This window comes from Polistes fuscatus, unplaced genomic scaffold, assembly GCF_010416935.1.
Source record: "Polistes fuscatus isolate 324 unplaced genomic scaffold, CU_Pfus_HIC Scaffold4, whole genome shotgun sequence".
NCBI lineage: Eukaryota > Metazoa > Arthropoda > Insecta > Hymenoptera > Vespidae > Polistes > Polistes fuscatus.
This window is the reverse complement of record NW_025113118.1, coordinates 7,020,009-7,032,110: the sequence shown is the minus strand read 5'-3', so window position 1 is coordinate 7,032,110 and position 12,102 is coordinate 7,020,009. Positions and strand designations below refer to the sequence as shown.

Below are 12,102 nucleotides of genomic sequence, written 5' to 3'. Positions count from 1 at the left end.
GAGATTTAAACGGCTGAATTTTACACGGCTCATCCGCTTGCAGGTGTATAATCGCGATAAGAGAAATTATTTAGGACGGAAAAAGGAAGGAAAAAAATGTGTAACGAGTTCCGGTGGATCCTAGCTTGCGCAAAACCACGCTGGCCAGTAATCGGGGTAACGTCATCTCGCTAGGAAACGCATAGATAGTAAAGGAAGATAGAGAAGTAACGTCAGAGAGAGAGAGAGAAAGAGAGAGAGAAAAAGAGAAAGAGAGAAAGAGAGAACGGAAGACGTAACAGGAAATGGATACGGAAGAGAGAGAATAAGAGGTATATATATATATACATATACCAAGAGAGATAAATATACAGGACGCGTGGTTTTACGCGCTTGCGAGAGTTGAAATTCATGAGGCGCAGGAACTGATATTTCGTTGAAAATGAATCACCCTTTATACAAACGGTCCGACGCACAGTGGTAACGGGTACACAATAGTCAGACAATAGGAATAGCACAGTGGTTGCTCGTATAACTGCACAACGCCGCTACCTACCCACTGTATGAGGAAAGGGCAAACCGGGGGTAGAGGGAGGGGGAGGACGAGGGTGCGAGTAAGACTAGGTTTGTAGGAAGGGGAGACGAGGGGGATATACAGGTGGGGAAAATACGAGACTACGAGAGAATCTGCGAGGTTTCCAACAGGGGAGTCGCTTTTCTAGTAAAACAGGAAAGAGGAAAGGACTCGCGCTTTCTCTTTACTGAGAGAACGAAGAAGAAAATAGAGAGAGAGAGAGAGAGAGAGACACTTAACCCTTTTAAGGTACAAACCGAGAACCGTATCGCTTGAAGTGAGCCTAATTAAATTAGGAGCCCATTAACGAGACAACTCAGTGTCGTTCTCGACCTACCGTCTATGTTAATTACAAACGAAACGTTCGACGTGCCAAACGACCAACTACCATTCATTATCGAGACTAAATTGTATAGATTTCTAACGATATATTCTATCCGTATAACGTGTTTTTAGATATATTATTTCAAAAACAATCATAATGGATTATACGATCTCGTGAAATGTTGTTTATTTTTCTATTATTGTTTTAGTCATTTAAAACATATTATACAAAGATATAACGATTATATTATATAACGTGAAAATTTCATTTTATACGATAGAATATTTCCCCTATATCCTTTTGCGCTAACAAGAGAGGGGAAATAATTCGTCGGAAGGTTAAAATTCCAGCTTGGAACAAGTGACGCAGTCCTTTTGACAACAAGAGGACTAAGGGCACTTTCTAACACCGAACCATACATATATTCAAATGGTCGTTTCCTTGGCGTTCATGAAATTTAATACCCGTCGATCGAACCACCATTTCCCCCTCCTCCCCCCACCCCCCCCCACCCCTACCTCCCCCTCCTCCTCTCTCTCTTTCTCTCTCGAGATTGCTCCTTTGAGGTCTGGTCAATCGCGGTCTACGTCCCACGGTGCAGGTTTATCAAACGTCTCTTCGAAGCTACTCTGGTGGTAGACTTTCATAAAATTTAATAGGCTGCTGACAAACTCTTCCCTTTTTCATCTCCAGGCAATTCAACCTGATAGAAACGACGACAAAGTATGCTTTTTATACTATTTTTCTTTTTTTCTTTCTATTTTTCCATTTTATTTTTTATTTTTTTTTTTCGTCGGATCCGTCTTAATCTCCGAGATTTTTTGTAATCGGCAAATTCGATACGAGGGAAGAATTTAATTTTGATAATTGTTCATCGATTCACGATGTGTGTTTTACTATTCGCAAAACTTACTCCTCTCTCTCTCTCTCTCGTTTTCGAACTCTAGAAATATTAGATTTATTTGCGATGATATTAAATCTATAATTTAAAAAAAAAAAACAAAAAACATCGAAGAGAAATTTTGCAATTTTCCCATCGTGTTTTTCAATTAAATTAGTTTAAAAATTAGCGAATATAATCCAGAGGGAAGAAATTTAATAAATAGGTGAACGATAAAGAATATTATAAAGATTATTTCTATTAACGTGATCTATGGGTGCACCGTGACCAGGTCTTCCCCAGAGCTTTCGCCAGGTATCGAAATGTCGTCTACAGCTTTCCTGTTCCTCATTCCGTTCCTCCTGTAATGAAAATTCCATCAAATTATTTATTAGAAAATTATTCCTATACTTTTATTCCCCCCACCCCGGACACACTACCCCGGATTTATTTCTCCTTACTTATAACATTATTAAATCATAAAACTTACGCATGCTCTATCTCGTTTCCATCGTATCTGTTCAGCAAGTTCAGCTATGTACTCTCTGTTGGTGACTTCGAACGAAGGCAAGCTATATTAACAAAAAAATTAAATAAAATATATACAAAAATATAATCTTACCCTCCAAACCCGAAAGGGACGGAGTAAAGAATAAATAAAAAAATATAAAATATAATCTTACGGTTAATAATACGACGTAAAAGGAAATAGAAAGATAATCGATATACCGTGAATCGAATTTCGATATTAGAAAGGAAAGAAAAAAAGAAGAATTAGAAACCGATAAAAATTGTTAAAGATCTAAAATGATATCTAGTTGTAAGGAAATAAAATAGCAATCTCGTCGTGTCACGTTCCTTCGATCACAATAACGTTAAGGTGTGATTTTTCAACTATAAGGCTGGATGTTTTAGCCCTCCTAGCCTTTTCTAGAAAACGACCAACCCCATCGAGTTTTAGATACCCTCAGGAAAAGTATATCGACGTAGAGAGTAAAGTGGTAGACTAGAGCGTTAATACACAAGGGGGATGGAACAGCATCAGACAGGTAAAGCTGTCGGGGTCGGTGCATTCAGGTCAATGGGTTGATTACCTATAATGTAGTTATATCCCTCGAGTCTCGTGCGAACCCTAACCATTTATGCCGCCCTAGTCGTACCTCGTCATCTCATCCAAGCTATACTAAAGCGTGTCACTTTGAAGAAAAAATCATTCTAAACGTTAAAATAGATACAAGGATTAAGTAGGAACGTGTTTGCTAATCAAGAAATTGAAAAATCTTCTATTACAAAGATTTTATAAGATATTAGATTAAATATGATGGAAAAAAAGTAGATAAATATATATGTATATTACAAATATCTGATTATTAGATAATTAGTGTATTATTAAATGTTGCAATTAATTCGATGCTTGGATATTAAATTTGTGTTTGCTCGAAAGATGGACCAAAGTTAATATAAAAAATAATAAATTTAAACATCGAATTAATTGTAGAACACCACGATAGATAAGTGTACAGAATTTAATCGTAGAAATAATTTCATCGTGAGATATTCAATTAAACGACAACGAAGATGATAATAAAAATGATTAATTAAAACTCTGAAAATGAAATTGAATGAACTATCGTCTCCCAAAATGTACTTTGGTATATCGAACGTGATAGACGTTAAGATTATTATAGGAAGTAACTTACGATTCTATCATGTATCCTGGCCGAGTAATGTCCGTCGCATGATAACGAATATTCTCTGGTTGCGAATGATAACGTCTGCTGGTTAACAACGGCACTAATTCAACTCCACCAGTTAACTTGTACACCTGTACCTCCTCGTTATAAAGACCTTTCGTATCCCTCGACGATTGTAAACGCGATGTTGCTATACCTGTTGAGAATGGTGAATAACGATTTGAATTGTTTAAAATCTGTGGGGAAAAAAAAAACAACGACAAGAGAGAGAGAGAAAGAGAGATAGAGAGATAGAATGAAAGAAAGAAGAATAGAATAGAATAATTGAATCTGGGGTGATATTTTACCCGGGTCAGCATTCGCATCGAAAAATGTATTCATGTCTGGAACAGTCAGAGGATCGATCTCCCTTTTATTATAAAGTCTCCGGATCGTCGAGTCATTGGTCCATCCCTGTAAAAGACCAGCGGACAATTTTCCAAAGAGTTTGACTTTTCGCAGGAAGTAAAAAACAATCCAGGAAGGAAGTTTCTCTCGCGACAGTCCTCGAAGAGAAAAATGATCGTCTAACCGTTCGTCGCGCTCACCACCACCACCACCACCACCAGCACCACCACCAGCAGCACCATCACCAGCACCCCCTCATCCTGATCCAGCTTAACTCGCGACTCTACTCGTTCCGTTCATCCATCAACGTCGGTCTAGTTAGTTGGCTAGTTAAAGTAAAGCTGGCCAGTTTATTAGCGAGAAAACAGAAAACCTACCATAAATCCACAGACAGTAAGAGAAGCCGTTCATGTAAGTGAGTTCGTTTAACAAAGTGTGTATATAAAGAGAAAAGGAGAACGAATGATAGGGAAAGAGAAAACATTCGAGAGAAAGAAAGAGAAACAAGGTGGAATAAGATAGATGGACAGAAGAAGAACAAGAAGAACAAGAAGAAGAAGAAGAAGAAGAAGAAGAAGATGAGAAAGATAGAGATAGAGTCAGCGTTAGTTAACGTAAGCTCGCTTACGCGCAATAAGAAGTAAACTTCAGTCGAAGTGGAGCTCGCTAATAAATTTCAGTTTAAACTTTCCGGCTTGCAAGCTCGCAAGCTCTCGCTAAGGCGCCGGTTGGATCGTTCAATTAGGTAGTAACGTGGCACGGTTATGTGTTTGCTGTTCGAGGAGAAGCCAGTAGGATGCGCTTGGTTGCTTGGTTAATTAAAAATTAAGAGTTTGCTTCTCTCCTGCAGGAGGTGGATCGGATCGTCGATGCAGCAAAAGCTATGAACCGATGCGAAGCGACGACGAGGGACCAATGCCAAGAAAACCGATGCAAGGAGAAATGAAGATCGTGCGATTACGACGACGTGGGGGGTGGGGGGAGGAGTAGGGGGAAAGGGGGGCAAGGGGTACCTATCGAAGTAGAAGAGAACAAAATATTTCAACTACCTGGAAACTTCTCAAGACGAGCTCGTAAATGTGTGTGTATATACATATACACTTCTGTAATATTAACTTTTATTCCCTGTATTTGTTTAATATTTAATAATAGAAAAAAAGAAAGAAAAAAAGAGGTACGTTTCGGGAAAAATTAACGAATCGGTTTTACTTTCTTTCTTTTTTGTTTGTTAATTTTTAATCTCTCTTTTGATCTCTCTCTATCGTCGTTTTTCTTTTTTTATTAAAAACTTATTTTCCTTCACGCAAATTAGCAGTAGAGAGAGAGAGAGATCTTTCTGAGAAGAAGTTTTAAGAGGAATCGTTTCTCCATATCTTAGAAGATGATTACGACGTAATAGCCGATCTTACCGTCGTTTATCACTCGCTTAAATGAAATTCAATTAAGCTAACACAAATATATGTGTGTATGTATGTGTGTGTGTGTGTGTATTTCAATGTGCAAGCACGTACGTACGTATAAACGAACGAACGTATACGACGAATAGCAATTCTACAAGAGTTATCTCGCAAATAAGGAGGTAATTAAAAACGAAGTTACGTAGTGAGAGTTACTTGTTGCGGATTTCGAAAGATAACGATGAGAAAGAGAGAGAGAGAGAGAGAGAGTGAAACCTTCAACAGGAAAAGCCAATAATTTCATCCTTTACGATTTATACTAACCCGGTATGATTCTACTGGTAGGTATGGCCGTGAAATAAGCGATCAAGTTTAACTATTCACACGGTATGTTGCGGTATAATCGTATTTGAGATTTATGATAGAGGATGAAATATTCATCCGAGAAGGAGGCGAACGTTACCCACTAATAATTATCACGCGAGAAGATGAATTTATCTTGATACATGAACGTAAGTTAAGTAATAGGTATTTAGAAACTGTCCAGACATTTAGCAAAGATCAGTTTATCTTCCTTGAAATTTGAGATATTCGAAGATTAAACATACCACCTCTATACTCGTTAACGAAAAGTTTCATTATTTTAGGATTAAAAGTGCGTAAATGGAAAGAAAATTTCTACGAAAGGATACACATTGATGAGAAAGTTTTCGAAACAGTGCATTCTTCGATCCAATTTGATGAATTTGAGTAAGAGAGAGAGAGAGAGAGTAAGAGAGAGAGAGTTGCTTGAGCAAGTTTGCTGGTATCAGCCAACACAGAACCCTCTTGTTCCTCGTGACAACGTAATTTCGTCGTCGTTCTAGCTTGTTCTCTCTATACCAAGCTGTCGTGTCTTCCAACGTAAAATCACGTACGAACCAATTTCTACCGACACAACAAAGTACACCACCTCCTTCTCCATCTTCTTGTACTTCTTCTTCTTCTTCTTCTTCTTCTTCTTTTTCTTCTTCTACTTTTACTTCTACTTCTACTTCTACTTCTCAAACTTTCCTTTTTCTCTCTTTATTAATTCTAATCGTGAGAAGAATCATTTCGAAAATTTCAGTTCCCTTCTCGATGAAACAAATACGAAAGATTTATCTCGTAATAAATAATTGATCTTACATGAGAATTTTAAATGATTTCGAATATTTATACAATCGTTAATATTAAATATATAAATAAAATGAGATAACAAAAAAATATCTATGAGAAGAGATGAAAAAATATGATTCATATAAAATGATCGATTGAAACTAATTAATATGGTTAAAATTATTTTCTATCGATCAATTCGTACCATAGATTCCAAAAAGTGTACACCAAATAACTTCGGATCCCTCCAAGGAAGTCCTCCAGGACCAGGACGACCCCAGGGCCAGGACTGCACAGATTAAGCACGCACCGGCGAGGCATATTAAGCAGTTTCACCAAGAGATTCGCTTCCATTGACTATATGTACAATATAACCCTCTCTGTATGTCTCTGTATATATATGTGTGCGTGTATACTTGGGTATGTGTATGTATACCTACTACGTGAAATCGTTGTTTCGTGCAAGAACGCGTGCTTACGCTAACCACGTGCGCACTTGGAAGCTCGCACGAGTAGCAACTAGCTTCGACTCCTCTTGGGAACTCCTAGCAAATAGGAGAGGAAAGACGTTTTCCTCCAGAAATCCTCTTTATTGTTATCTTTTATGTATACCTATCCCCCCTCCCCACCCACCCTCCTTACTTACAAGCTTCTTCTTCGTATAATTTCTACATATGTAACACTTTGAATATTACAACACCCTCAAATTTTCGAGCCCATCTATGTGACGAGAATTTCTTCTCGATTATATTCGTTATTCGATTCACGTGAGATAATTATTCCTTGTTTCTTTTAATAAAGAAACAAACAAAAATAAAAACAACGTTTAAAATTGTATTCTTCGCAAACGACTAAATTACGGATTGGTAAGATAATATTATTTGTTTTCTCTCTTTTTGCGTTCATTTATTTATCATTTAAAATTATAATCCGTGATTACCGTTTATAATCAGAAATTATTTACGCGCAAGTCCGATCGATAATCAAGGAAAATGTAAGATAAACATTTTCCAAAATTAATGCGTATACAAGGTTCGAGATTTTGTTAATCATTCTCATCACTGTCTTCTTTCAAAAACTATTCCACGAAGAAAAATAATATAAATAAATCGGTTAATATAATAAGTAAAATGTGTGTGTGTGAATCTTTATACAGAGAAATTTTATTTACTAAATCCACGATTGATTAATTTTGATGGTACGGAAACGTAATGTTTTTTAAATTTACTCTCTCTCTGTGCGCGGTTTCTATTCGATCAGGATAGCTTTGCTTTGATCCTACGTTAGAAAATTCACACTAACGTATATCGATCTTTTTCGTTTCACGAGAAACGGGAAAAAGGCTTTTCTACGTGATCGGTGAAGTCGGGCGTGCGTCCAGAATTTGACCGAAAGGAATCGAGAGGATCGTGCTTTGCCCTTCTCTTCCTTTTTTTTCCCTCCTCCTCCTCCTCCTCCTTCCCCTCGGCATCTCCTGATCCACGCTTTTTCTCTCTTTAAATTATTGCCGGTGAAAAAAAAAATAAATGTATCGTTCTCACCCCTACAAGAAAAATCCATTACGAATTTTTATTCAAAGATACCGATTCCTAACAAATATGATACACGAAAAAAAAAGAGAAATTATTTTCTTCTTTAGATTGAAAAGAAAATATTTGAGTGATTTTTCTTTTAAATAATTTTTCTATATTATCATTTAAAAATAACAAAATAATATATGCGTTGTTAACGATTAACAAATATCTCTGTAAAAAGAAAAAAAACTAAATAAAACTATATCATCGGTTTATTTTAAAACAAGGTATCAAAAGGTATCTATTGAAATATCTGACTTCGCGTATACGTCAATGGTAAATTACAAAAAAGCTTTTAATATCAACCCTGATCATTTGGACACAAAATACGAGTGAATTTGAAAGGAAACAAAATAGCCAGTTACGAGAGGCTTATAAAAGCTTTCGGAATGAAGTAAGTCCTTGGCATAGATATTGAAACGAATCGTGTCACGATCGGTTTTCGATTGGTCATCGTTGAAATTCAGAGGTCAGAGGGTATACGGAACACCTTTAAAAGGATTGTACACGCGAGCCCACATAGCAGGCGTATTATCAGTGCAAACGTTGGCATGCTTGTATCGATCCATAGCGAAGGTTACTCTCTTATTCCTCTTTAAGTTTCGTGATGGTAATCGTTTCCATAATTGCGAGGATGAGTTTACATAACTCCTCAACGATTTAATATCGAAGATACACGTAGAATAAACTTTAGAAAGACACCGATTAACATATTCAATCCGAGTCATAATTTTACATATCATTTTACGTGCACTCGGAATGAAAGAAAGAAAGAAAGAAGAAAGGAAACAAAGAAACAAAAAAGAAAGGAAGAAGAGAAGAATCTAGCGCAAAATTTGAAATTATAAATAAGCGTCTTGCGTCTTGTCGGATAGATTCTTCTTTAGTTTACCTGACCAGAAGAGGTACGACTCCTGACGGATTCCAATGGTTCCAGACGTACGTTTTTCTTTCTTAAAGTTGCCGGGCACGGAGCACCACCGCCAGGTTTACCCCAAGGCGAGTAGTTCGCCAGAATCTCTCGCAACTGGAAAGAAAATTAAGGGAAACTTCGCGATGGTCTTGATCATCCTCTTCTAACTATAAACCCCTCTCTTTCTTTCTCTCTCTTTCTCATGCTCAAAAGCTTTCCTTTTTATTCTCTCGACCGTTGGAGTTTTGCAATAACGTAAGAAAGAAGAGAATAGATAAAGAGAAAGCTTGGTAATATCGTATCCTCGTTTATACTTTCCTTTAATTTTTCTTTTCACTTTATCAAACCACCGATCTTACGTATTATCTTTCTAGACATTATTATTGTTAATAAGTTAGAAAATTGATCGGTCTCATTTTATCGATCCCACACCTTTTGATTTGAATAAAACATTGACAGATATAACAGACATCGATAAACTAAACCCCCGAAGATATGAATTTACCGAATCCGAACGGTCTCGCTATGTACAATCAAGTTCGAGGGTGGTTTACGTCAGCAGCGTATCCTTCGTGGCATGTTTCTCGGAATTGTTCGTTCGGATTATGCAAATGAAGTCCGGTAGGAATTCCGAAAGCATCCTTGTCGATCGTTTTCGACGTCGTTACCATTTCATACGGGGCACGAACTTGCGTGTCTTAGAAACGATAGGAACAGAATCGAATATGCAATGAGTCTCGAAAATATCTGTGTCGAGCGGATATGTATATTTCTGTGTATGTATACCCGAACTAGTGTATATCTATGAACAAAATTATGTATATAGTACAATCGTATAAAACTCGTTAATAGGAAAATATATTACAATATATTATAACACATACATGTGAAGAGACATTGACGAATTTGTCGACACGAATAATATCATCAATTTTAACGTAGAAAGAAAGAAAGAAAGAAAGAGAGAGAGAAAGAGTAGAATAAAAACTTCAGTTAAGTACCGGTTTTTATTTAGCAATAAATCGAAAAAAGATAGTAGAAAAGAATTTATGACTTTCTATCGTTAAAAACAACGATCTGTAAAGAGGGGAGGAGCTCTTAAAAGGATGCCACGGGCAAAGGGTACTGACGTAAATAGCACTCTAAAACGGCCGATGCCTGAACTTTTCTTTACGACGAAACGATCCGGAGCCTCAGACATACTTCTCGTTGTTCTCGATGCTTTTGACGTAGAAACTCCTCCCTCTGGTGATTCCACATAGTCGTCCCCTCTTGAACGAGTTGTCTTTCTCTGTCTTTGCTCTCGGCATCCTTGATTTCCGGTACATACGTCGTTTGAAAATATTCCCCTGCCATATCCACCCGGCCATTCGGGTGATACAACTCCCTTTGAAAATAAAAAATAAAAATAAAGAAAAAAGGATATAAGATCGAGATAAATATACGGGAGGAAAAATCGACTATTTTGAAATTTATTGTTCGCACAAGAGAGAGAGAGAAAGAAAGAAAAATAATAAATGTTGTTGATACGAATCGCGTTTCTTTTTTTGCACGTATGATACGTTATCCTTTCGTAAAAATTATACGAAACGTATTAGACGATCGATTAAAACGACACGCGTAAGAGTGATAGAAGAAGAATATAAAATAATATACGATGTATATATTGCGTGGATATTAATTGTTCATCATTTTGAATACGAATACGTTGATATGTTAAATAAATTCTTCCTTTTTTTATAACGACGATCTTCAAAATAATATTGAAATACCTCGTTATTCGTAATACTCACTTATTTCGATTGGAAAGTATTTCAACGTTTGGAAAGGAATTAAAAAAAGAAAAAAAGATTACGTTACCCGTGTCAAATTGTAGTCTAAGTATACGTCTTCGTGTCTTTTTTAAATGTTGTTTAAATTATTCTTTGGGAAGTTCGTGTTTTAAATTCGGATATATAAAGAATATGGAAATACTTACACGAAGAAACGGGCACGAATAGTATTACGTACTGATAAAAGAATTTCTGATTGAGCCGATGAAACACGAACGAGTGGAAAGTCTTTTAAACTAGGCTTACATTCTTAAGTTGAAAGGGTTGCTCACCTGGTAAGGAAGAAACACGCGACTGGGATTCGTTCGCGTTTGATAGTTGCCTTCGAAGGAGCTGCAGCCTTTTTGTAGTAGTTGCGTCGTCACCCCCGCTTCTTTCAACACATGCCCCTGCCACGGCCTTCTCTATAGATTATACTGTGAAGGAACATTGTAACTAAGCTCACCTCTGTCCTCCTTTCGACCTTCAACCCTCGACCTCCATTCTTCAGGATCGTGCCAACTCGAACAAGAACCTTTTTAAAGGTAACGAAGTTAAAAAAGAAATCGTTTTTTTTCTTCATTGTCACGTATTCTACAACACGCTCTATCAACGTTATTAATAGTTTTATTTCCACCAATTTAATTATATTTTTAAGTAATGGAATTAAAGAAGAAATCGATTATTTTTTTATCGTTCATTCTGTATCACCTCTCAACAATTATTAACAGTTTCATTTTCGCTAATTCATTTGTTGTTTTATTAATATTATTTAATTTGAAGTTTCTATATATCCCATCGCTGTATCCACTTATACTTTTGTACTTTTTAACGATTTTTACTTGATATATAAATAAAACAATGATAGGAGAGACGTTTTATTTTGTCAATGAATTTTCTTTTATGAATGTAATAAAATATAAATTCGTTAACTTTAATGCGTATGAATAGAAAAAGTTGATCAATGGATTATTAAGTAACTACCAAGAAAAGTTCATAAATGACTTATTACGTATCTACCGAAAAACTTTGTCAATGACTTTTCGTTTATATCTATGGTTAAAGTTCACCAATAACTTAGTAAGTATCTATAGTTTAAGTTCGCTAATAACTTCTTAGTAAGTATCTACGGTTAAAGTTCATCAATAACATAAAAAGTATCTACAGAAAAAATCATCCATGATTCAGTTTCTATTCAGAGAAACTCATTAATAATAATTTATCAATAAAAATAATGCTTTGGCAAAAACCTTGAATTAAAAACATTTTTAGAAACAAATCTATCTAATTGATAATGATCGTATTCAAAAATGAAAAAGATAACAATACAAGAAAATCTTATGGTCTTCTGAGTAATTACATAATTATAATTTTCATTTGATGTTACATATAAGTAAAATTTCAGGATAAATATTATCATACATTATTTGT

General features: G+C 35.9%; 1 protein-coding gene and 1 long non-coding RNA gene across 4 annotated transcripts; one reads left to right on the top strand and one right to left on the bottom strand.

Annotated features, from left to right (window-relative positions):
• Positions 1-1,638: 1,638 nt before the first annotated feature.
• On the bottom strand, positions 1,639-12,090 carry LOC122520713 (centrosome and spindle pole-associated protein 1-like). 3 transcript variants are annotated; one of them, XM_043640935.1, is made up of 8 exons: positions 10,965-12,090; positions 10,064-10,247; positions 8,840-8,974; positions 6,579-6,662; positions 3,800-3,905; positions 3,459-3,648; positions 2,249-2,330; positions 1,639-2,120 (listed from the first exon to the last, which is right to left on the bottom strand). In XM_043640935.1, the coding sequence occupies exons 2-8, from the start codon at positions 10,214-10,216 to the stop codon at positions 1,974-1,976; spliced, it is 897 nt and encodes a 298-aa protein (XP_043496870.1). In that variant the 5' UTR covers positions 10,217-10,247; positions 10,965-12,090; the 3' UTR covers positions 1,639-1,973. The 3 variants fall into 3 exon arrangements, with proteins under 3 accessions (XP_043496870.1, XP_043496871.1, XP_043496872.1); XM_043640936.1 differs by lacking the exon at positions 10,965-12,090 and adding an exon at positions 10,839-10,954; XM_043640937.1 differs by lacking the exon at positions 6,579-6,662.
• LOC122520714 lies at positions 4,499-5,481 on the top strand. The gene is made up of 2 exons (XR_006304608.1): positions 4,499-4,584; positions 4,690-5,481. It is a non-coding gene; the product is annotated as an uncharacterized LOC122520714 (long non-coding RNA).
• Positions 12,091-12,102: the final 12 nt, after the last annotated feature.

Bases quoted from the DNA above. Each gene is read 5' to 3' on its own strand.
- LOC122520713 (XM_043640935.1), bottom strand. From the start codon at position 10,216: ATGGCAGGGGAATATTTTCAAACGACGTATGTACCGGAAATCAAGGAT. The intron at 6,663-8,839 runs GTAAACTAAAGA...TAATCTGTGCAG, and splicing joins GTCGTACCTCTTCTGGTCAG to TCCTGGCCCTGGGGTCGTCC. The intron at 3,649-3,799 runs GTAAAATATCAC...CATTCTCAACAG, and splicing joins CGATGCGAATGCTGACCCGG to GTATAGCAACATCGCGTTTA.